The sequence below is a fragment of the Haliotis asinina genome, chromosome 2 (genome assembly GCF_037392515.1).
Source record: "Haliotis asinina isolate JCU_RB_2024 chromosome 2, JCU_Hal_asi_v2, whole genome shotgun sequence".
NCBI lineage: Eukaryota > Metazoa > Mollusca > Gastropoda > Lepetellida > Haliotidae > Haliotis > Haliotis asinina.
Genome location: NC_090281.1, coordinates 65,617,786 through 65,645,248, shown reverse-complemented (window position 1 = coordinate 65,645,248; position 27,463 = coordinate 65,617,786). Strand labels below are relative to the sequence as shown.

The 27,463-nt window shown below is 42.9% G+C and overlaps 1 protein-coding gene across 1 annotated transcript; it reads right to left on the bottom strand.

Annotated features, from left to right (window-relative positions):
• Nucleotides 1-745: 745 nt before the first annotated feature.
• On the bottom strand, nt 746-24,108 carry LOC137272807 (cysteine-rich hydrophobic domain-containing protein 2-like). Its single transcript, XM_067805209.1, has 6 exons — nt 23,970-24,108; nt 22,769-22,823; nt 5,761-5,916; nt 5,426-5,482; nt 4,834-4,893; nt 746-3,478 (listed from the first exon to the last, which is right to left on the bottom strand). Exons 1-6 carry the CDS (start codon nt 24,080-24,082, stop codon nt 3,428-3,430), a joined length of 492 nt encoding a protein of 163 aa, XP_067661310.1. The 5' UTR covers nt 24,083-24,108; the 3' UTR covers nt 746-3,427.
• Between the last annotated feature and the right edge of the window lie 3,355 nt (nt 24,109-27,463).

Sequence of the window (27,463 nt, the reverse complement as noted above, 5' to 3'; positions counted from 1 at the left end):
TCAAGATCTTGATGTTTTATCTACAAAGCATATGAAAATAACAGCTGGTCATTAAGTATGTTAAACCAGTAAAGAAGACTGTGGATGTCATGATTAGTACTTCAGACAGAAAGGCAAGATACTTGAGAAAAGTTGTGAGTAAACTGATCTTAAAATTCAGGATTATAGAAACAGGACAGTCCACCAACACAATCACCTGATCATGGCTGGGGCTGGGTTATTGACACTTCAAGAATAATGGAATAATAAGAAAGGGTCAAGAATATGCCTTAACTGTGTTGATGTCCTTCACAGTATAAAATACTAAATAGCCTGGTTAGTTAAATATGTGACAGTCTTCAAAATGTTAATGTTTTTTTAGAATGTCCCTTGTTGTGTATGCCTGCACAAAACACTGACTAAGTTCTACACATGTAAGGACTAGGCTGCAATGATTCCCCCAAACCTTGATTCAATTTGATTTTCAATATTGGATCTTCGATTCAATCATTTTTCATTCGATTCTGCATACAAGCATAAACATTAAACTCCATTTAACTCTCACAATATGGGTTTTTTAGAGTGAAATCTATCATCAACTTGGCAATGTCTATTAACAAAAATGTCTCATTAGATATTTAGCCTGGCATCAACCAATCATATTTATTTCAGCAGTCAGATCATGAAATCTGTTATTTTTTGAAATGAATAAAAATTTGAGTTATCTTGTGTGACAACAATCAATATACTTGAGTCTTTTCAGGAATTTTCTTTCTATAACTACACATTGGATCACAATTTCAGCATCACTTATTGTCACTAACAGTTCAAACTATTGTGGCAGTGACTGTTACACTTTGGCTTGGGCTTTGAAGCAGTCACACATGTATGATGATATTTGGCACTTGCTGTGTCCAGAGCAGCCACATCCCACAAACCCCTGTCCACCACATACAGATGAAATGAATTTCATGACATGACTGAAGTATATTGATTGTTTTTACATAAAATGACAAAAGGTTTCACGAAATGACTGAAATGTTAAATGATTTCATGAAATGACTGATTTCACAGTCTGACTGTAACATATACACTATGTCTTTGAGTGGCATTTTAGAAGCTGGGAAGAACTGACAGAATGTGATGTTTCAATACAGATTCTTATACCACTGTCTAGGAGAAATTCCTACTTGACAACGGTGCAAGAATCGGTATCCAAATATTGTAATAAAGAAGATGTTATGCACAAAGTTTGTCAATTCTGTAAACAGAGCTGTTGCTAGTGGAGATCTCACACATGCTGAACAATTGTTGAAGGGGTTCAGATATGACTTTTCACTTTTCAGCAGGATATGATCCTAGAAATGACTATATCTTGATATGTGTCGGTGACAAATTACAACACACACTCTGATATTATTTCATTAGCAACAAGAAAACAACCTCTCCTAATACAGGCATATTAACCATGTTTAATGATGTTTGATATATTGTCATGATCACCTATTATACTTCCCCTTCAACTGTATCACATTGATGTCATGGCTTGCTGTCTCCAGATGTTAACACCAATATTGGTATATGACCTTCATATGTAGGGAATTACTACAAATATGACAATAACAGTAATTATCACATGCCTGCCTTGTACAAATAGCAGTGGACTTTACTTGATGAAGTTATGTTAATGGAGGGACTGGTGATAAGCTGAGGACTAGAAGTATACACAGTCATGATACACAGGTCTACACAGAGACTGATGTTCATCTGTCACAGTTACACCCTGTACAGGCCAGCCTGTCAGACATCATCAGATTACATTACACTTATCACAAGTTGACCAAACATGATAGTAAACTGACATACTCTGAGGTTGTCACAGCAACTGAGCATATACTTACACAGTTGGATTTCAAAATCAACAATCTGTTGTCATGGATAAGTGTGATACATGACAAAAATTTCTGGGCTAACAGAATCACTGTTTCTGAGATATATCTGTTTCAGTGACATTCACACGATGCTTGTTATCAGGATATGTAATTGTGTTCATTATATATAATCAAATGCACAAACATAAGTTATGGCTGTTTACAAAGGTTACATTTTATATGGTACAAGTCAGCAATTGTTGCACGGTTAGAGGCAGCAACAGCATGGGGCATGTTGCAGCAGATGGGGATCACTGATACTGGAGTGAGTCAAGCATGGGCTGGACAGAAGAGAACATCTTTTACAGATTGGAAATACTTTCATACTGTTGAATAAAGGGAACCTAAATCAAAAAGTTGTCCAGCTTCAGTGACACAATACTAGCATGTCATCATCACATTGTTTATAGGTCTGCTGCATGGTCTGAGCAGCATAGGACCATTATGAAGCAATTATATGATGACTGATGATGGCTTTGATGAGAACTATTTTTAGTTGATCATCGAGCATGTATACATAGTTTTCAAACAGAGCTCGAGGTATTCATGTGATTGGTGAGGGAGTATGGTAAGTGATGTTAATCATTCATCCCTTCAGGAGACATGGTTAATGGTGGTAGTGGTGCTGGTGTTGGTGCTGGTGTTGGCGCTGCTGGTGCTGGTGCTGCTGCTGCTGTAGGAGGAGGCATTTGAACACAGGAACTTGCTGTGCAAGAGAGTAGGGAGCAGTATGCCCAGCCCACTGCCATCAAAGATACACTAAATATAACATGGACATTTGATGTCATCACCAACCTCTAGCAGGTGACATAATTCTTCGTGAATGAACATGTACAGTAACATCCCTACCAGACCTGTTATCAACCTACACAGGACTGCATATAATCGCCCAGTAATCTACTCCTTGTAACGCTCACAAAGAAACAGGAAGTAAAAAAATCATTATTCTATCAGATTCATAAGCATTATATATGATCACTTTTCTTCAAGAATCACTTAATGTTTTACCAAACTTCAGAAAATGTTAATCTGATCCCTTCAAAACAATCTGGTCACCTGTAAAACTTGTCATGTCCTCACACTCTATTTAAGACTTGTGATAATGATGATATCTTGCAACATCAGCAATCCTGCTTGACTTACAAGGGATAGCCAACACATCTAGGAATGATGAATCTAAAATCATTTGAAAGCACTCTTGTCCAACAGGTTTGGCAGCTAGCATTCATCACCAAAAATACAGGACATTTTCAAAAAAACTGTTCCTTCATTCAGACCAAGCACATTCAACCTTGTTTAAAACCATCTGGCATACAGATGACAGTCTCACTTGAAGCAGATACACTCTAGACAGAGCTCATGAAACACGGAGCCAGGGTTTTATCCTGGGACACATCTTGTCATGCTGAAACTAACGAGGTTGCTAAGTAAGGTCTTGGGGATCTGCTACTTGAGTCTTCATCTGTGATTTAAAACAGTCACTTGATCAACAACATATATATAAGCCGTATACTTGGCTAGTCCGGTCGAAGTATTGGTACCTTTGGAATGAACTCAATGAACAGAACCTGAAAGAGAGATGAAATATTTTAGCAACATGAAACAGAAATCACCTTGCTGAACACAGACCATAGCCCACATTCAAACACCAAGTTGCTGTCAACCTTGGGCACATACAATTGCCATACCTGTTTTATACCACCTACACAATTCTTATCTAGGACAATTGAAACCAGTACAGTACACCAAATAACCTCCCATTGCCCCATGTTTTAACAAAGATTTCACCTACAGAAACAATCACAAAGATGATGGTCTCCTGATACCATGTGATACAGTCCAGGGCCTAGATTTTCCACACTGTCTTTGCGCTAACACAGTCGTAAGTGCGACACATTAACATTTCCTTTTGACTATCTCAACGCTAAGAGAGCTTTGGAAATCTAGGCCCAGATTTAGGAACAGTCAGGGAGGGGGAGTGAGTGAGTCAATGTTGGGTTTAATCATGTTTTGAACAGTACTCTAGTTATAAAGATGTGTGTCACCTTGATAGGTATTAATAAATTGCTTCAATTCAGCAGCCAAAATTACTCTAATGCTGCCAAATAGGTCTCACAAGCTGCCCTGAGATGGTGAATGGAACTGAGCATCACAAACATGACACTGGGCTACTACCAGTGGACTATGCAAAGTGCATGTTTTGATTAATTTTTTTCAACCTAAACAAGCAGACAAAAAGACAGGAGGCGACCCATCAGATGCTGTTATTTGGAAATATCCCTGATGATTTTGACAGATTATCCCAGCAGTGCCAACATTATTGAGTTCTGAAGTATGGATGGTGTGTTGACTGATCTCATCTGGATTCCATTTTTGTGATTTGTACCTTGATACTTAATATCATGTCCTAATGTCATCGTACTTGATTTATAACACACATCTGATGTATTTGAAGACATTAAGTAAGTCAATCCATGCTTGTCACTGTTATAATTGAAAAATCCACAGTTCGGTTTGCTTTACAAACAGTGTTAGAATCTCCATAGAAATATCACTCCTAGTCCTACTGCCCGGGACATTCAAGCCAAGTGATTCAGTGATTACAATGGAGTCCCTATGATGTGAGTGCCTGAGATTACAATGGAGTCCCCATGATGTGAGTGCCTGAGATTACAATGGAGTCCCTATGATGCGAGTGCCTGAGATTACAATGGAGTCCCCATGATGGGAATGCCTGAGATTACAATGGAGTCCCCATGATGTGAATGCCTGAGACTACAATGGAGTCCCCATGATGTGAATGCCTGAGATTACAATGGAGTCCCCATGATGTGAGTGCCTGAGATTACAATGGAGTCCCTATGATGGGAATGCCTGAGATTACAATGGAGTCCCCATGATGTGAGTGCCTGAGATTACTTACATATTCCATCATACTACTTGAGTCACATCTTTGTTTACTGAGACGAAAATGCAAGCCGAGCTGAAAATAGATATCAGACTTCTTGTAGGCAAGGAAAATATACACCTGAAACATGTGTAGTGTTCCCCCTAGGCACATTTAGGAGGGCGCAGCGGCCTGCCCTTTGACTTTTGCGCCCTGCCCTTTTTATTTTGTGCCCTGCCCTTTTTATTTTGTGCCCTGCCCTTTTTCGTCTCAATCGCTGTTGTTTACTATGACTAGTGTGTATTTTCCAGATTTGAAATGCTTTTTTCAAATTCTAATCTTAAAATACAAACTGAGGAGAGTAAAAATGAAATTTAAAAATCAAATTATAAGACAATTTGACTTTTTATATATTTTGTTGTTTTTTAAATAATCCTCACCAGCACGCCCTTTGAGGTTATGAAGTGCCCTTTTCCATGAATTTACCCTGCCCTTTCTGAACCCTAGGGGGAACACTAATGTGGAAGTGATGTTTTGGATTGATTTTCATAATGCAAAGCAACAAAGTTTGAACTGTGATTAACGTTTGGTTATGTTGCAGCCTGAAGCATCATACAGAGATAATTACCTTATGATATAGATGACTATTCTCCCAGTCTAAAACTTTCTCTATTGCATGCCTAGTCTGAAACAAGAAACATGTAAACCATACAGAACAACAATGCCACATTAAATATAATAGATGCTTTGTTGATATGGAAACATCGACACAAACAAGATACTTGACGTAAATGTTTCTGTGTGATACATCAGATGCAGGAGGAGAAGGACGTGATAGAGGAGGAGGTGTGATGCATAAAGTGATGAAGGTGAAGGATGTGAAAAGGCAGGAAGTGTGACACCGGAGTGGATAGATGAGAAGGATGTGATGGGGCAGACGTTTATGATCTACATGAAACTCACTCTTTTGCTGAGGCAGATGACAGGCCAGAGTGAACAGCCGAGTGTGCAACAGCAACACACACAGCCACAGAATAACCACTTCACGTTCACTGGCAATGCTTTCCGTAACACACTGTTGATACGAGTCATTGTGGCCTTGAACTCCTCAGGAGCCACCTGCAATTATGCATTTGACACACATCAGTATGTGTTATTATCAGGCAACATATTTCTGAGATAGTCTGTGATATTTCCACAGATCCAAACATATCAAAGGAAAAAGGTGACTGTGATTCATATAAAGTTGGAATGAACATACATTTATTCTGGAAGAAAATAATACGTCTTACAATACATATCCATGATTTACATGTGCATGTTCATGTGCATGTTCATGTATGGTGATCAGTTTGGATGTTCATGTGTTTGTTAAGAGCATAACAATCATACTCTTGGTTTCTGAATGTAAACAACACACAGTGATTGTTTATCTGATAGGTGCTCACAAAGAACACTTTTTTTATTGTAAATTGTTTTGCCTTTCTCATCACATATTTTTCCCACAACATTTGCTGAAAATCATTGGTATGATACAAACAGGAATAGTGCAAAACAAAGTTACCAGAGAACTTAATGTTCATCAAAACACAACATAAACTCTTTGGAGCAAGGCGGAAAAAAACGTCATCATCCATGTATGACATGTCAATATGACAAGTGTATTTGAATTATGCATCTACAGAATCCAGATCAATATCCTGCATCCCGCATAGTTATCTGGGACACTTGTTGAGACTAATTAATGGAAGAGTCAAACCCTGGCTGTTAAGGGAGCACAATATTTGCATTTACGTCCTGGGATATGGCCCACTGTGCTTTCATCGAGTAGTATATACAATGGGGGTTTTAAAACACTTTCAAGAAAAGTCTCTACAAAGCCTTATTTACTAAATAAGGCTTTGGTTGGGTCCTTAGCTCTTACTACTATTACCCCTACTACTTAACGTGTGTTGGAGGTAACACTGTGCCGTACGGTACGATCAATAATTCTTCTCTTACAAACCCCCTACCCGGCCCATCCCTCAAGTAGTACAAGTTAGGTTCATCGGCTTTTATATCCACTTTATCTATGTTGTAAGTTTTGACTGACCATATAGGATCGGTGGCCCGCTTACGGCTATCACCCTCGTGTTCCCCCGGCTGGTATAGATACCTCACTAGGGCCCTATCTGGTATCTGTTTCTCCTTCCCATGCAATGGAGCGGCCGACTCTGCAACTATTGATTTTAGTTTGATAGCGTCTGCCGGTTTCTTACCGGTGAGACGGGTGACTTCATGGTTGATTGCCGACACCACCTTGGGTAACCTCGTGACCCATTCAGTCGATCGTTTTCCAGGGGTGACCATCTCCCTAGCATACTGATGGCCGAACAAGCGCTCAGCCAAAGTCCTATTAAATCTCTCAACTATGGCTTGGCTGCGATGGGCTCCGGCCGTACCACGCCTGACCTTTGTATCGTGTTTGGCTAGCAGTTGTGACACGGCACCCATGAACTCCCGTCCGGGGTCAACTTGCAGCTCTGTTGGCCACGTCAGCGGACTGCGTTTGTATATGCGTTCGAATCCTCTGGCTACCTGGGCCGAATCTTTCGTGGTCAAGGGTTCGGCTTCCTTGTAACGACTGGCTACGTCCACTACGGTTAAGGCATACTTGTACCTCTTGTCGTGGGGTAGGAACAGTAGGTCTGCCTGGTGAACGCTATTAGGTATGTTAATACTGAACCTCCTTCTAGGCACGTAGCGTGGTGCCGGCAAATAGATCTGCCACAGGGCTTGTTTTTCAAGCCACGCTTTGGCTTCCTCCGGGGGTACTCGCGCTATTTTAGCTAGCTTATCTACTGTGCTAGCTCCTTTCCAGTACCCACGCGGGCTGTAGTAAATAGCCTCAAATTTTTTCATGTCCATACGCGTATGTGTTTATCCCATCAATAGCTATCCAACGTTTCGTGTCCATAGGCGACAGGGACGTCTTGTTTATAGTCAGTCCGTATATCTTATGTCCATCACTTCTAAGTGTGTTCATTTTATGCCTAAAGGTACGGGTCTTGAACAGGGCTTCCTTGAATCTGGCGTGTTTGATGTGTTGTTTCACCACATACTTCTTAACCCCCTTAGCCTTCCGGATCTCACTATTGTCGGCTTTCAGTATGGAGTACATCTTAGGTCTCAAACCTATGTACTCGGCTATGGGCGTGCCAGCACACTCGTCCTTCATCTTACCTAGGACCTTTTTATTTACCGTACTGTGTATGGCATGGGTCTTAGGGTAGTCGCTGGTGTCGTATAAATCGAGGTGTTTTTTCATGTTCTCGTACACGTCCTCGGTTCGAATCTCCATCAGCAGGGAATCCGTGTCAGTGTACAGCACTTCACACCTGTCACCGTACCGTTTCTTGAGCTCGTTGTAGTAAAAGTCGTACATCAGGTGTTTGGATAAATCGAGGATGCTCATCCCCACGTAAACAGGCCGGTTGAATTTTATGTGGCTTTTCTTCATGTGTAGGGCAACCAGGTTGTCTGTGAATATCTTACTACGGTTGAATGCCGGACTGGCTATCAATCTCCTGAGCTTGTCTTCCTCACTCGACCGAACCAGCTTCACGGTCACGCGTTTCCTCAGGTTCTCCATAGTCTTACCAAACACCGAGTTGTTCATGAGCTTGTAGAGATTTTTCTCAAAATCACTGGTGGCTTTTTTTCATAGGTCTGTGTTCATTCTGATGTAGGGCTCCATCCATGGGCTCTGGTCGAACATGAGCACCCTGTGTATTTTGGTCAGCCTCATACCCAACGACAGGTACAGCTGTAGGTTGCGATAGTGAACGATGTACTTGGTCTTATTCATTAAGTTAGGCACGAGTTTTTCAACGTCTGTCACACGCCCACCTAACAAGTTATGTTGGTACTCAGACATCCAGTCTGGGTTAACCCTCATACGTTCGGGGGCCAGGGGGTAGCTGTTGTGTGATGTGTGTAATTCCTTGGTATACTCTAAGTCAACCTCGAGGATATACCCTTTGTTCGAATCTGGTGCAACCCCCATAACATCAACGTGGGGTACCCATTCGAATCCCCCTGTAGGTAGATACTGGCTCATGGCCCAGCCGTACAGGTTGTTTGCGTCGAGGTAGAGAATGTGATTGGTTGGCTTGTTAGGATCGTAACCTTTCACGTATTGATTATTTGCTTTCGCGTATCGTTTGGATGCCATGGAAATCCCACCTCGCAAGCCTTTCTCAATGAATAGGTGCATGTCGTAATCTGTGAGCAATTCCAAATTAACTCCGGTCTTTTTAAGCAAGGCGTCCCACGACAGACCTGGGCTGGTGTAATACCATGCGGGGTCGAGTTTATACTGCTTGAAACACGTCCGCCTAAACGTCTCAAACACTTCGGCTAACAGCAGTACATCTGTCCTCAAGTACAGGTCGTGATAATCACCCAGGTTCTTACAACCCAGTTTATTCCATACGTTAGTCGCGTGCGAGTAATCATCTCGTGAGACGGACGCCTCATTCAGCTTGCTATAAAAGCAGTCAATAGGGGGTAGTCTGGTCTCGGTGAACTTGACCCAACTATCCATGTACTCATAGGGGTACACACCCTTCCTCATAAGCAGGGGTCTAGTCTCGGCGTCTGTGTATCGATCGGTGATAGGGAAGGTATTGTTGGCCTTGACCAGACTGTCGAGTGACGACAGGAGGAACTGAAACGAGTCAATGAACCTAAGTCCGTTTAAGCTGAAGGAGATGTATCTCTCCATGTTGTTGGGGATGCACGTTATATTACCATCGATTTTCGCGATGGCCTGCATGATTAAGTGTGAGTCGTACCCTCTCAAGTTGTGAAAGACAACGGGGATGTTTATTGTCTTAGGGTTGATTTTAAGCTTGAGGTTGCACGCGCTGTGAGCGGCGCCTCTATACTTACCAGTTATGTGGCAGTGATCTCTCACCGAATCACCGTTAAGTGGTGAGTCACACACGTGACAGTTAGTGCTACTAGCGTGAGCTAGCCTGTCGACTCGGGTCATACGCATGGGAGCGACTCGTATGGCCGTCTGCCCCACACCTTGACAATCATCCCGGTGGGATTCTAATAAATCAGCTCGTGTGAAGCCATGTAGGCATCGTTCACAGAAGTGGGTCTTTTCTCTGTGTGCCGATTGGTCATACAACAGCCTGCTAAAGTGTTTTATCCATGTGTAGTGATACTTGTCACCTCGCTGGATCATGAATATATTGATAACTTGACGATCCTTCACCGGGCTGACCCTGTGTACTATTGTTGTGTTACCTTCGTGCCCAAAGACATTTATAGCCAGATTATTCTGTTTTTCTACTTTAGTGATCTGGGATATGGGGGTGGGTTCATCTATACCATCCCAGTTGAGCCCATCATCCTGAGGATAATTAGAAGGCCTGTTCGGATTAGTGTCAGCTGGAAATAAGGCTGACCTGATAGCTAACCTCAGGCAATCGTTTCCTCTATTCTTAACGTTTACTATGGCATGTTTGTTCCTATAGTAGGGGGGCAAGGCTAGGTATGATCCGCCTCTGAACGGCACGTAGTTAGCTATGTCTAGATAGACATTATCGATTTTATCTACAGCCCACCCGGACCCCAAGTGTGTGTAGCGTTCTAGGTATTCTCGTATCTGCTGAAAACTGGTATCGATTGATGCGTCAATGGTCTCTGTATGTGTGACGACCTCTTGTTTACCTCGGAAGTAAGGCTGAACATACTCAGTGGCCCCTGTGGGGCCCCCAACCTGCTTATCGAGCGACATTTTCACTGTGATCTGAAACTTGATACTTCCTAGGTTATTTAGTTCCTGGTTGACCTTATCAGCTATCAGAGGCTTGATATCTGTAATGTCTATGTTTCTATCAACGTGCATGCGCCAACCTCTCAAATAGTTGCCTACAGCGCGCTCAGTGCGCACGAACTGTAGGTCAATAGCTCTATTCTGTCGTAATAATTCTACAAGCTGTGGTTTCCTCATACGGGAATAACCAGCTAAACCCAAATCGCGTGCCTCGGCTTTCAGTTGTTTTACTGTAGGCACCACCACTGGGGTATGTGATAACAATTCGACTAACCCGACTCTCCCCAGGTTTGAATAACCCGTGTATCCAAGCTGTTTTGCTTGAGCTTTTAATTGTGTTACCGTAGGAGGGGTTTCTAAACCTAGTAATCTCAACAATGCTGACTTCCGCATTCGAGAATACCCGATCACACCTCTCTGTTTTGCGACCCGCTTAAGCTCGCGCACAGTAGTCATAGTGTTCACACCTAACATAACCAATGTCTAATTGGGTCACAGTAAAGGGAGGTAACCCTTGATAAAACATTTATTTGGAGTCTATCTTGAGCAGTCGCCTACGTTCTTTTATGTAGTCCTTTTTATTCTCGTAGATGAGTTGATGTCTGACTACGTTCGCTCCGTGAGCTTTACATAGACAGTAGTGTCCTTTAACCCCGATACCACACACAGAACACGTGTAGTTAGGACTTCCCATATGGAAACAACAGAACCCCTGATTCCTGCATTTCCTACCACAGGCCTCGGTCTTCCCCATAAGTATGTATTCGCATCGGTATGGAGCGGGTCTCATGTTTACTTATATAGGTATTTAATTTAATTGCTTCGCAACCAACGCAGTAGCTGCTATACCCAACACTATGAAGCCCAGTTCACGATTCATTTGTCCCTTGGATGGTGTGTAGTACTGAGCGAGTGTGGGTTTATTGAGCGGTTCCAATCGTTTACCAGTTAGTAGGTAGTATTCTTTCATTGCTTCATCGACATCGTTGAATGTTTGAACGGCATGGTTTTCACGCTGGAGTTGTTCGTTAATAAAATCGATCCTCTGGAGGCGTTTTTTAGCGTACTCGGCCTGTGCTTTTTGTAAGTTCTCAGTAGCGAGATCGTGCCGCTTCCTTTCTTCCTGTATTTCAGCCGCGTGATCATCTCGTAGTTTCGAGAAGAGGAAATTACTCCCGGAAAATGCCAGGGCATTCACTAACGCCCCACCGACCATCATAGCTATCGTGGCCATCCTATATTTATTTCATTATATTATCAGGTATTATCCCTTGTTTTACTAGGATGTCTTTTGTGGCCATCGCCATACCAAGGTTCATTATGAGCATACCCATATCCTGCAGGTTGAAATCTAGCTTGATAGTTGGTTGTTTAAGCACCATTTTAGTCAACCGAGCGTACCCTAGGGCTAGAATGGCGACCACTGTGGCGTGGTATGCGTCGTTGACGAACGTTTTCCCCTCAGACATTATGTATATATAAAAAATATTTTAAATTATAACATGATATGCGGGTCGACCTCTAATTGTGTTGGGGTGGGGGGTACCACCTCACGGTGAGGGTTTCCCTCACGTGTATATAACCACGAGATAGCCAAGGCAGCAGTTACGCCTACAACCAACAACAGTCGGGTTGGGTTGGTCACTGTAATAATTTTATGTTGGTTACACCACCGTTTTTTACCGGCAGCTACTCTCTTAGGATTCTTCTGCCTGGTTACTGTTGGGGGTTCCTGTGAAGGGGTCACTTCCCTCACTGTTGGGGTTTCCTCCAGTGGAGTTTCCCTCACTGTTGGGGGTACCCCCACTGGGGTTTCCTCCTCCTCCCTGGGGGATTGTGCAGCATCCATCTATACTATTATTATTATTTTTTCTCTCAAATTGACAATGCTTTGCCGTGATAATCGCCGCCGTCACTGGAGCCAACAACATGCCATATTTGTGGTACAACCCGCAGCTGATAGAGCTCACGGCGTGTTCGATAAAAGGGTCTTTCTCGAGGTCTTCCCACAGGTAAAGTCGGCGCTCTGGTGGAATGGGAAGGAAGTATGACTCAATACCGGTGTATATCTGGGTCATAGCCGATCCTATTGTCTTTGTCATTTCTGCTCCGAGCCGGGACTCGTATCTAGCGTACAGCTTATCGATTTCTTCGGCTGACATTTTGTGAATTTTATCCGGAGTGTAGTCTCCAAAGTAATGTTTGGCTTTGCCACCAACAGCCAACGCCACCAGTTTCTCTCGCTTATCATCAGTGGGGGAACCCTCCACCAACAATTGTTCGAGCAATTCCTCACACTCCATCTTATAATATAACAAGTAAGATTTAGTTTTAACTATATAATACCCGATGCAGACAAAACACAGAGAAATGAAGGTTAAGTTGCACACGACAAACACTTCAAATATCATAGCTATACTTAGCATTTGCTTAGCTTTAGCTTAGCTTTGCTTAGCTTTGCTTAGCTTTGCTTAGCTTTAGCACACTCTATATGCTACTGGTTGGTCGGTCTTGAGCACGAGTTTAGCGTGTTTAGTTTCAGCGAGCTGTTTCTTCACCCGTTCCCGTTCTAATTTGCTCATCACATCGTTCTCTCTCAAACACTCCTCGAACGAATCCCTGTCCTTGCAGTGAAATAAGGCCACCCATCGCGTCTGCTCCCTGAGGTCTTTCAACACCGAGTTGAACTTCTGTGTTAGCACCCAGACGCTGTGATTTGCATGCCGGCCGGAGAAGGCCAGGTACGATAGCATGTCTCTCTTTTTTGTTATCTCGCGATTAGCGCTGCAGTCGTCCAGTATAAACAGCGTCGGTTCCCCTTTAAATTTCTCGTGAAGAGCTTTCAACCAGTCCTGCAGGCGTGTTCCAGGGTCGATTTTGTGTACGTCCGGGTCCGTCATCACCCAAGGTCGCGCGTACGTTTTATTCATGCTCAGAGTAGGGCACATGATAACGATGTTATCGAACACATCCTTGTAGTAACCCTCCAACATATCCAACACGAAAACGGTCTTCCCACAGCCAGTCTGCCCGCACACTATGGCGCAGTGTGGGTCAGTGGGGAGGTCAATAGATGGCTTGCACGAATCTCCCATTGTCTATATTAAGTTGCGCGTCCATAATAACGTACAGATATAATTTCAACTTACCAGCGGGTTGAGCCTTCTTAGTAATCTGGATGGTTATCCCTTCGCTGCCGTTATCTATACGGCGCCCGCTACCATGCAGTTTATCATCATCCGTGGATCGCATGTCCAACCATAGGGCGTACTTGGTGGTCAGGTATTCACCGATCTGTACGGAGCCGAGGTCCAGGTCCTTTGTTATATAATGTGGGGCTCCCCCCACTGTCCCTGGTAGCTTTTTTATCTCATCCCACTGCTGGTGTGGTCTCATACCATGACTGAACAGCTGGTTGGGCACGCCCTCGATGGTCACTTCCACCTTTTCAATCTCGGGGTTGAAAAACTTCTCGCTGTCCCTCCGGAATGGCTCGTAATCCTCCACGGGGACGACCAGGATACCTTTCATCGATCGCGCCGGCACGTTCAGGTTGATATTCCACACAGTGTCGCTCTTATCTCGCACGACTGATCTATGCCTCAGTACGCGATCGTACAGGATAGCCATCTTCCCAGAGTACTGGCTTCGAACCTGCCTGGCCAGCTCCGGGCTAGTGACCATGTCGAACTCCAGAGAGATGTTGTCTATGGTATAACTGGCCTCATCACCGTTCGGCGTACGCACTACTTTGCTATAGTCGTTAAACGTGAGCTCGTATTCGAGCCTATCACCCAGCGCGGCCTGGTAAAACGGCGCGTGTCCAGTGAGCAACTCGAAGTCGAGCGGCACGCAGAATCGATTCCCGTATGCTCGAGCAATGGCCTTTTCACCGTCCGATAGCTTGTCTAGCTGGTCTGGCGTGAAGGCATACCCTATACGCGACCGGGTTGATTTGCTGATGCCCTGGTACACATCATTGACTCGTTCTCCCTCGCTTTTCCAGAGATCCCCGTAGCAGTGAAACACGTCGCTGTCGTCGATGCTCAGCACCTCGTTACCGCTGATCTTGACGGTCGTTTTCTTGATGATAGCTCGACCCACGTTCCGCACTAGCTCGCGTTTGTCGTTGTCGGAGGTCAACGTGATATTGAACGCCAGTCGAACAGTGCCTGGTACAATGAGGTCATTCTCACCAAGGTTTGGAAATCTAACCAGCAGAGTTTGATTCTGGTCTATCTTGCTGGGATTGTTGGTGATGGTCACCGACTGGCGCACGGCTCTGGCGCCTAATGGCTCTCTCAATCTTCTGAAAGGATCTAATTTTCTGCCGTACATTGTTATATAAATGAAATATATTTTTAATACTAATGGCTGAAGACATAGATATGACGGAGATGTGGGACGATAGTGCCCAGGCATTAAATGATGACCAGGAGACCTCATTCAGTACTGGCCTACAGCCGGATGTCGAACTCATTAAGGGCGCCGTCGATGGTTATTACGACGCAGTTGAAAATAGAGACAACATCAAGCCGTGGGGAAGGGAATATGACAAGTTTTTTGTTGATACGGATGGCACGCTGCGTTTGAAGGCTCACCCGGGGATCGATCTCATGCATAAAGACACGAGAGAACCGCTTGCCTTATCAACATTGAAAGGTAAATATAAAATTAAGTTTGTCCAAAAGGAACTAGGTTTCAGAGATTACGGTGGCGCGCGACCTAAGCTTACTCCGAAGTTAGTTCAAAGTCTGGAAGGCATCAGGGACGCCCCATCGGATCAAAACATGACTTATGATATTAAAAAGGTGTTGGCTGACTACGAGAACAAGCCCTTCCCGGGTCTCGAAATTACCTTTCGGGAACTGCGGGGGTTGGACCTGTTGATGCAAACCATTCGTGGTCAGCTCTGGAAAAGCACGGCCAAAATGAGTGAGATAGACGACCACATCTCCTATGAAAAGAAAAAACTCGGTGAAACTGAGGACGAGTCTATGAAAGCCACCATCGAGGAACGAATACGTAATTTGGAAGATGAAAGGCAGACCTGGTTGGAGACAGCGTCCGGCTACAAAGAAAAGCTTAGATCCCATACCAGCCGTGTGCGGGAAACCATCAATCAAGTCCTCCACCGAGACACCACGTTAGCAGACAGGATTCGGATATTGTTCCGGGAGCAAGGGATCACAATCGCCAGCATTCTGACTGCATTGGGTTTCATCATATCAACCCTGGTGGTGTCACTGACAGGGGGTACCCCTGTGGGGCCTGCCGGTGGCGGAACCCCCGGCGGTGGTGTTAAAGACTGGATAAAAAAACTCGGGGAACGCCTAGCTAAACTAGCTGGTAAAGCCGCCGAAGCCCTTCCCGGCATCCTGGGTAGCATCGTCTCGTGGTTGTTGGGCGCTCTGGCTAAAACTGCCACGTGGCTCAGTCAAAACCTGTGGGCAGCCATCGTCGCCGTGGTGGGTCTGGTGTACGTAGCGGCTAAGAAATTTTTAACCAAATAAGTCCCAAAGCTACCCCACCAACCACCAGGGCCGTTTTATTATCGATGTGATTGGAGGCCTGAATATGGGGGTGTGTGGGGGGTACCTCCACATGAACTTTAGACTCCGGGGGTGGTGCCACTATACCCGTTTCACGTGGTGGGATGTGTGGGATATAGGGGGTGTTAATATTGGGGTTGATACCCAACTTTTGATCCGCCGTGGCTATGACTATTTTGTTGTTATAACCCACCACTTTTTTTACTCTCAGTTGCATATCACTCGGAGCCATGTACAGCCCCACGCCGAACACGTAATTGACTTTCGATCTGGCGTATTCTAACACGTTTTGGTAACGGTTGATGGCCCGCGGGAGATCAACTGGAGCATTGATAGCATCCTCAACGTTGGCAACGAACTGTTTCTGAGCGTCGTAAGCAGTTCCCTTACCGAGGATGTTGGAACGCCTCATCGACTGCGCACCCAACAGCGCCCACACGTACGTTCGAATCGAGTCGTTCAAGCGTATTGTACCAGCACGAGTGAATTCTTTCGATGTTTTTGAGATCATTTTAGTCCAGGCTGTGGCTGCATCAGGATTGGTTTGCTTTATACAGCTGACATGGATCTTTTCATTCGTTGTGGGGCCTGTAAATGTATGACGGTTTGGGTTGTATGAACCATCTTTAGAACCGGCCTGATATGTTCCGGACCTGTAGAAGTACACGAGAACTATACCGAGACCATGGTTCACACCAGGAAGGCGAAAGTCTTTATTCGTTGGAATCTCAAACTCCCCACAAACACGTTCATAAGCGCGTTTATCATAGGGGTTATTCGTCATACTCCACGCTTTATCTTGGGGAAGAGGAGCACTTATTTCCTTCAATATTCGTCTCGTTTGATAATAAATATGAAACAAAATAACAGCCTTACTCAGTTCGTCTATACCGTAGTCTAGTGTCATACCCGACCCTGTCGTCGCACACCACACAGCAAAGTTGAGTTGGTTCTGCCAAAACTGCATTGGGTTTTGATTCCAGTTTACCACCGCCTGCGCGTTATTAACGGTCACGATATAGTTTTCAAAGATATTAATAAAGGTTGTTTTAAACCCCGTACTACCTACCACCACGATTTTCAAGTGTGCTAAGTCCATATTATAATATATAAATTATATATTATAATATGTACATAACACTTCCAGGAATAACGAGCGGTGAGGCCGTTCAGCTGACGCACGCGATCGATAACACGTCAGGCCAACTAGAAGTCGCACTCTGCGATATCACCTACCTACCGCAATGGACTAACATCAACGCCAGCAACAATAAGCTGTTCGTCAGTGGAACTCGCAGTCAGATAACTGACGGCTACTACAGCGTGTGCTCTCTAAACGACGAGGTCTTCAAACCCCTGGGAGCCGAACTCAAGATGAACGACTCAAACGGCACAGTGGTGTTAATCAACAACGGAAGAACCTCCTTGAGGCTCGGCCGACCATTAGCGAGGATACTCGGTATGTCTCCTGACGAGATAAAACCAACAACAACCGTCACAGGCACGAAGTTACCCGGCCTAGTACCGTACCGAGAGCTGTACATTCATCTCGGTCAGGTGAGCACAACGTACAACATTCAAGGAGGTCACCCTTCCACTATACTGAGAGCAGTGCCGGTGAAAACTGAGAAATACAACGACGGTAGAACCGAGTCGTTTTCACCACGGCAGTATAAGAGATTAACCCAGGGCAACATACCTGAGCTGATAATATCGGTGTTAGATATAAATCATAATCCTGTAAATATAGGATACCTCAGCTTAACGCTTCATGTAAAATGACCAGCGCACAAGGGCCCGGAGTGAAAAAATGCGTTAATATCGGGATCTCCGACCTCGGAGACACGCGCGGTTTCGACGCTCCCGGAGTAGATGGTAAATCGCACGCCTTGCAACTGAAAAACAACATTTACAAACGCGTTGAAATCCCCTCCGGTGGAACCCTAAATGATATAGTAGATACCACAAGAGCAACAGTCAACACTAAGTACGCCCTTGTCAACACCGGTAGTAACTGGATAATATACCCATCGTCGGGGGTAAACTGTTCGACTTAGACGATGTTGAGAGCACTACCGTCACCCGAAACAAGCCATATATGCTCGTCTTCACCGAAGATGACAAGTGGGTGTTGTTACCCGATAACGACTGGTTTCTCAATATTAGGCTCGGCTCCCCCTACGTGTTCACTGATAACAAAGACATCCACCTAAACAAAGTCGTGAACAATGGAACCCTGCTCGTGGCTTACGTCCCAACTCAGAGACGTAGCGTAGTCGTCAGCCCACTCAACACTATGGCAGCCCACATGCTATCGAGTAAACCGACCATACAAAACGTGACATTGCAGTTGGTGTCTGAATTCGAAGGCGTGGTCAAGATACTAGAGAGTCTACCGGCAAACTCAACACTGATCATCAAAGTCTACCTAGGGGAACCATCGGGGAATGATGTCGAGATCGTGAAGGGAATCAAACTCGGGTGGGTGAAACGACACCAGTATCAAGTTTGCAACGTTTACGTGCGGGTGAATGTCGGCTCCAACACCAGTCTGGAGGGGGTCAACGTGATCGTGGAAAACAAGATATCACTAACCAAGATCTTCCTGTCTGACAACATACACTTCATGGGTATGAAGTTCACCCCTGAATTATTATCAGAAAACCAGTTGGAAATTATATCGTAATAGTATAATAATGACCAGTCATCCCAACACTACGCTTAACGACCTAGGAGATACGGAGGGATTCGATCAGCCTGGTGAGGAAGACACCTTATATATCCTGCACTTCAAAGACAACGTGTACAGACGGGTGTCGTTATCAGATTTAAAAGAGCCCAAATGGCTGATCAATTTAACACTCGCCTCACCTTATATCACAATAGACGCAGATACGTGGTATATCACTAAGATTAGGAACAACGGTATCTGGTTCGAGGATTTCATTCCGGAGGAATTAGTACCCACGAAAACTACTGATACCGAAAAAAATAGGTTAAAGTCTGGAGCAAAAAATAAATTAACATTTAGCAATAATCCTTATGGCAAAGATCTTGTTGGTAGAATATTCTCCCCTTTCACACTCATCATAGAAGTCTTCTTTTATTCAGACAATGAAAACACCTCAAGAGTACACCAATTTTTACCCGGGGTGTCAATACACTGGTATGACGAACACGCAAACAAATATTGTCGTATTGTTATACAACAGGATACCCCCACGGGTCCTATAAACCGCTTAATAAGCCTCAGTGGGGTTTTTATTACAACAGGAAAGTCTATTAGCCTCTCACCTCTTACCCTGAGTGGTAGTCTAGAACTTGTAGACTTCAAATTCATTGATAGACTTTTAACTGAAACCCAATTAAAATATCTTTCAAAATATATATTATAGGATGGGCCTGTACCCAGGCGTAGATGAAGTAGCGAAGACGCTGGAAACCGTAGATGGGTTCCGCTTGAGGCAGTTATGTGATGTGAAACGCCAACTAGAACAAGACCGTGACACGCGGAAAGCACTATGTAAAAAGTACAATAGAGCTTTCAATATCGTGGACGGGGCTGACACTACCCTTATGGTAACCAGCATGGGACTAGGGGCGGCAGGTGTTGGATTGTTAGCTACCATCGTGGCTGCACCTATAGTGCTAGGTATTGAAATAACGGCAGGGGTGGCAGGGTTGGCAGGGTTGGCGCTTAAGTTAGTATCACGCAGACTTCATCGTAAGGCATTGAAACACGACGAGATCAGGATTCTGGCCGAAGCAAAGCTCAACACAGTAAGTGGGCGTATTTCCACGGCACTCTCTGATAGTAAGATCTCAGAAGAGGAGTTTCGTTCAATCCTCTCTGAACTCACAAAATATAACGGAATGAAACAAGATATTCGGTCCAAGTCTCGTAAGTCTGCTATCAGCGAGGACGAGAAAAAAAAGTACATAGAACAGGGGATACAAAAAGCCCAGCAAGCCTTTATTACAAACACCAAAGAGATCATAGGCGGTTCACGTTAAACTGTTTCATCGATATAAACGTGACATAGGCACAGTGTTACCTCCAACAGACGTTAAGTAGTAGGGGTAATAGTAGCAAGAGCTAAGGACCCAACCAAAGCCTTATTTAGCTTAGATATATTAGTAAATAAGGCTTTGTAGAGACTTTTCTTGAAAGTGTTTTAAAACCCCCATTGTATATACTACTCATCGCTACATCCTCCATCTCTAGCTTTGCACAGTCAGCATCTAAGGTTCATGTGACAATTCTTTTACAGTAAATGATTCATAGACTAGTTCAGGTTTCATCTCGACAGCTCTGAAGTTTGTGCATGGGTTTGCAGGCATTTGGAATGACACTTAAACTACATATGTGTTAAGCAATGTCACCAGTTTGTGTGCAGAAGTGCAGCTGAATTAGGTGGCATCTCAGCTCATTGGAGAACACAGTCTATCACAGTGAAAGCAGTGCTACAGATAATTTTGTAACCTCAGTATACTGTTGACGTTAGCTGTAGAGGAGTACAAGGGTAGAATTCTGAAAAGTTTTGTTGGAGTTGTCTTTAAATTGATTGGATCAATTTTTCACATGAAACAAGGGCCATGCAAAGATGTGACAATCCAAGTGATTATAATTTCAAGTCAATCCAATTTGAATGACATCATTATCTGTTGATAAAGAATTGCTCAGCACTGAGGATTCTGCAGTTGCATAGCAGATCTATAATGTATTGCAGGGGGAATAACTTCAACCATAGCAAAGTTTACTTAACTGCTGGCTGTGAATGTTGAAGGGAAGTACTGAAACAAGCATTGTCATGAAGGTGACATAATCCCCCACCTCAAAAAGGTTAACATGCTGATATCTTCTGTTAGTTCAAAGTGTCGCAGTGACCTTCACATCACGTATGTGAAGGTCATGAAAATCGACAAGACCTTGCGCCTTTCCTAAATGAAGCTTGGCCTTAAAAATGAAGAAAGTCTAGTGAATGTTTTTTTTGATATCTCGTTGACAAGCTTAACATGCTACTTAACAAGCTGAAATCTTCAAAATGTCAACATCACCTTGAAAATTAAGTGAAGGTCACCAAAACCAACTTTCCTAGATAAAGCTTGGCATTGAATATGGAGAATATACTGTGAATGGTTCTTGAGATATTGCGCTGACAATTTTTACGTGTAGGTTAACATGCTGAAATCCTCAGACTGTCAGAGTTGACATGATCTTAAAAATCAAGTGAAGGTCACCAAAATTAACTGCTTCCTGCACCTTCCCTGGATGAAGCTTAAATGTCGAATATGAAGAAAATCCAGTGAACGACTTTTATGGTATATCGCTGACAAACTCAACATACAGCTTAACAAGCTGAAATCTTCAAGTGTCAACATGACCCTGAAATGTAAGTGAAGGACACCAAACAAAACAGACTGGGCCCTGTGCCTTCCCTAGATAAAGCCGAGTGCTGAATATGAAGAAAATCCAGTGAACAGTTCTTGATATATCTTTCTGACAAGGGTAAAATGTCCCTTTGTGACCTTGAAATATAGGTCAAGGTCACCAAACCTGACTGGGACCTTTCTCATACTGTGATGAACCTAGGCCCCAAATATGAAAAGAATCTAGTAGTCGGTTCGTAAGATATTCTAATTTGTACATATGTACAGCCAGTGCCTAAAACTATATCCCCTGCTTCATGCTAAATGCACGAAGGGGGGTAAAAATCTTTAAACAGTGGTGTGCAGGCCATTATACTTCTGTACATGATACACTATTATTGGAATTGCATCCTAAGCACAACTGTTTTAGACATGCTTATGTGCTCTATTGCTGTGGAAGGCTGTTCTTCCAGACCTCTCCCTGACAGAATGTCTGGGATGAGATGGATTAATGACTGCAAAGGGACCAGAAGCAACTCATAATGCCAGAATCTTCAGCAGATGATGGGAACATCCCAACGGTTCTTTCAAACCTTCAGTGCACTTGCCTGTATCAACTCAGGAGGTGGTCACACCTCATACTGTTAACTGGGCTGTTTCATTGCCCTCCTTTAGGGCATGCTCTCCCCAAGTATGGGTTCTGTCAGAGTGAGTGAGTATGGTTTTAGTTGCTTTTACTTTTAGCAATATTCCAGCAAAATCACAGCCAAGGACACCAGAAATGGGCTTCACACATTGTACTCATGTGGTTAATCGAACACTGACCTTTGGCGTCATGAGTGGACAATTTAACCACTAGGCTACGCTACCTAGGGTTCTGTCGGAGAATGATTAAACACTGAAGAGAAAACTACCAAATGTTATGTTGCTATTTTCAAAAACATAACACTTGTCCTACTCTATATGATGCACATTTATATATGGTACATAAACATGTTCAACTTGAGTATTGGTGGAACATTATGTTTGTTTTAATTTATAACATAATATAACATTCTATCACTGAATCCTCTGAAGAAATTAATCAAAGTTACATATGATTCCTGCAAATGTAAAGTAAAACCATGAAACTGTAAGCAATTTTAACATGCCCAACTGGCCAAGTTAGTAAGTCAGTAAGTTATACAGCATGATCCAAGACAAAAGTGTGCGCTCTGACCTTTGCTGAAAGACCTTGTGGGAACTCTGTGTCAAATCTGTTGCTGAGACCAAATCTGGAACATTTAGAATATCATGAATGAAGTGAGAGAAGAGGGTACAGGGAATATTGTTAAAAAGATGAATGGAAATGTCATAGACTCATCATACTGTGGCAGGAAACCACCATAACATCACAAGGCCAGGACAACTTCAGCAATATGGCAGTCTGTGTCACCAACTGCTTTGAAACACTTACAGAAAATATCCACCCTCTTATCAATGCCTTATGCTGAAAAGTAATTCAGCAGGCTCAAGGTTAATGCTAAGGCCAAAACAAGAGAAACATCGTTACACAAACAATGGTGCCGGTAAAAAATGAGAGCAAAAAACCCTGGCAATGTAATAGCAAATGAATAATTAAATTACTAATGCAAAGGCTCAATTGACAGAAACACTGCAGCAGATCATTCATTTTCTGACTGCCCTAACAGAGCTTAGCTATGGTTGTTATCTTGAGAAATTAATGGTTCCCAGACATGTAATATTTAGGCAAGAGAGAATGAGTGAGTTTAATTTTATGTCACAGTCAGTAATATCACAACTTTATAGCAATGGTCTGTGTATAATCATATCTGGACCAGACAATCCAGTGATCAATTCAATGAACATCAATCTACGCAACTGGAAGACAATGACATGTGTCTACCTAGTCAGTGAGCCTGACCACCAAATCCCTTAAGTTGAATCTTAAGACAAGCATGAGCTACTGAATTCTATTTAGACAAGAAAAGCTAACAGTGAAATACTGTGATGGGTACATAAAGACAGTCATGATTGTGCACACCATTCCTCTGATGTTTATTAAATAAAGTAAATAGTGTTGTGTAAATGCTCAAATGTCTGACTTTTCACAAGACGTGGTAGAGACGGTAAAGCTGTTTATTCGATATGAGGGTCAGTGTGACCATGACGACCATTACTGTAATTCTAAATCCAATAGTCAATGTGTTTATTCTAAATATATCTCATTTTTAGTTGTTCTCGTAGCCAAGTGGGTATTGCCTCACACAAACATCGGGCTACACGACGCCACGTTTTGACACACATGTTTGTTTTCATTATTCGATCGAGGTCCTCGATTCAATAACCAAAATAGGTCCTTATCTGAAAACACGTTAGCTGTATGGGGCCAGAGATTCGTACATGAAAACAGCACTTACATAGTAACATTCCCTGCTCCACGTATACTAATAGGGTTAGGGACGGTAACAACATAATCTTCTGGTATATCCTCGTCGTCTTCTTCTTCGTAAATGGTATCAAAGTCAGCCATTGTTTTGTACGATCTGAACTCACAACACTGACGACACGAAGCTGTACTTCCGGGGGGATAACTCTAAAGCTGTAATCTGGCACACGTTATGCTAGTGAGCGAAACGTTGACTGGCTTAGATCCTGACTATTTAGAACTATAAAGCTGTACCATATAGTACCAGAGTAATCCCGACTGCGCTAGTTACGTGCATCATTCCATGTGACGAATGCTGACACACCAACATGTCACAAATGTAATCAATGGTACTGACACAACCTGGATTATTACAACTCATGATTCTGGAGACAACCCAGCCTCCACCACACAACCCGGTTGTTGACAGAATGTAGGCATAATTTATAATCACCAAGGTACATTGTACACGAAATCCTTCACCAATGTTTGTTTTCGTTCCACCAAATAGATAGGAATCAAGCTTTGAAAAAGAAAAAGTGTGGAAATATATGTGTATGAGAAAAGCACTGCTTCTTTGACTTTGACACTGTCTTTGTTTGCCCACCACAAATTTTATTCTAATTTTAATATTAACAGTAACTCTGAAGATGTAACGTTTACTCAAAACCATTTTCCTATTCACACTTCTTGTTACGACTTTTATTCCACCTATTCATAATGCCGCGAGAAATTTAAAACTTGAAGAAATTTACCCAGGAAGTAATTCAAAATGAGTGTTTTTGGTGAAAGCTCCAAAATGTTTGTTTTCTGGTAATATTTGATCATTAATCAATCATTATAAACACATCCTGTGAATTTCTCGTACTGTGTGCTTTGTGGTTTGTTCCGCTTAAATGAAGGTAAACGGGCAACTAATGCTTGCTCCACCACAATTGGTTAATCCTGGTGTAAGTCGTCTAATAACTTGTAATTTGGCGTCTGACAATTGGGAGGTTTCGTGACGGCGAGGCACTGTGAACCTGATGGCAAAAGGAAGCATCGATGTATCTCCCGCTGATAGCCCAACGCCCCGTCATCATATTAGTGACACTCACTAACACATTGAGGAGATCCCCACCGTCCTTTTATGTTATTTAATCACACACACGAACATTCCACACAGGTTTTAGTGTCAGTGCATCTGCAGGCTGGCAGTGATTAACGCAGCTGAATCAACAAATATTGCATAAATAGTTATGTTGGCACGCCCTTAGGGAAATAGATCAGAGCTTCAATGATTAATATTAGGTCACATCGCATTTCTGACATTACTTCAGCTGCCATGGGGAGTAAGATAGTATGAAGTGTTTGATGTTGACCCGGTATACAGTATGTCAGGTCACCTTAATACTCAACCTGTCTTACCTCCATTCGTGCATGGTGTCTAAACTAATATCTGGTGTCTACATGTTAAGGAACCACTTAAAACGTGCACAGTGTCTGCATTCTGTGATATCTCATACAGGACTGAGTGACTATGGCTTTACGACGTTTTTTTAGCAATATTCCAGCAATATCACGACAGAGGACACTAGAACGGACTTCACACGTTGTAGCCATGTGGTAAGTCAAACCCCGACCTTCGGCGTGACGAGCGAACGCTTCAACCACTAGGCTACGCCACCGATGGTTTTGTCAGAGAATGATTAAGCACTGAACAGCGTGAGGATTGAACGCTTTAACCAATAGACTGCCCCATACCACTTCATAAAGGAGGTCTGACAACCTCTGAAACTCGCATAGAAATAAAAGCGTCATGAAACGAACTACATAACAGTGAAGCCAAGTTTGACATTAAATGATTTGGTTGAAGCTTCATATGAAACTGAGACACAACGAGCCGTCATGTAACCCGTAACAAAAGTACTTTCAAAAAGTCCTTTTACAGATAAACCGATAACCCGTAGAAACAAAACTAGAGTAAAACGAAAGGCCATAACCCCTAACCATTTAACGTCTAATTTCACTCCTGTTAAATCTATATTTGTTTATCGTTACAGATTCTTCATCCGTACCTTCTACAAACCATGTATCACAACTTCTCGCGTTGTCACTGTCACATCCCGTCGCAAAGAGTATGCACACAAACAAAGGATCCAACCACTATAAAATTTCACTGTTCACGTCGTTATAGCTGTAGAATCACAATGCCAATCTTTAATAGTCTTGGAAGGACTCTCTTTACATGCGTCGAAAATGAGACACTCGGAATTAATACTAAGTGGAATAAATAAACTCAAAGCTTGACCTTTTAATTAATTTCTTCATCCGCGTTACAAAACGTAGTGCATATGGACACACTAATCTATCTTTAAGTTCGCACTTTCATAAAACCTAAAATTTTGGTTAATATAAAAATTTTCCGAAAAGGTTTTACATCCTCGTAAACTTTAGGGGTGAGGTATTTAGGCTTCTGCCATCGAATTTAACAGTGCACACACATTTCGATTGTTAGATAGGTCAAGTTTGGAATCAAACAGTGCATAAACAGATCGGTTGATAGATAAAGTTTGGAAACAAACAGGACATCGACAGATCGGTTGATAGATCATTTTTGGAGTCAAACAGTGCTTAGACAAATCGGTTGATAGATAGATCACTTCTGGAGCGAAACAATGCTTAGACAGATCGGTTGATTCATAGATCAAGTTTCGAAACAAACAGTGCAGAGACAGATCGATTGATAGACAGATCAAGTCTGGAAACAAACATGGAAAATATATTTTTATGAATGATAGTCCTTTTTGATCAAATGTGCACTTTGATAAGAACTCTCTCAAGAGAGATTGTCAGTGTCCAGTCTAACGTTTGTTGCCTGTTCAGCTGTTACGGTACCCCATTTTGTTCTGGCGGACTGCACAGAACCGAGTGTTAAAGGAAGGTCATCCAAACATTACGGTAATTTGGGCTATTGACTTAACTTACTCTGTCGCACCCTATCGTCATTTTGTCAGTTCATTGAGATACTGTTTCGGAGCCGTTTACACAGCTATCCCAGTGATTGTGGATTCCCCTAAAGCACACTGTGACATGTCTTTGTCGCGTGGTGCGGCGTTAAGCTGCAAGATCAGGTATGTTGACATCAACTATAGTTAAAGTAGTTTCCTTCGTTTTTAAAATTTAATTAACTGAGCTCATTTGAAACCACTAGGGCAGACGTTTGCTATACATTCAATGATCCATATGATGTTGAGTCTCGATACGGAAATCAAGATTAATTATCATACAGAATTACCGTGACTACGGTTCATATTTTCTTGTGTTTCTTTGCGGTTGCTTAGGGGTTAAACAACAGTTTAAGTTTTTCATCAGTTCATACATCTACTCAAACCTAAGCATTTGTAGAGCCAAAGCTTTCAGTATTCAGGAGCGTAGTGAGCCACGTTTTTCGTGTAAGACCGATAAATTACAAAGTTTCATGTTTAGATAGTATGGAGGTATGTT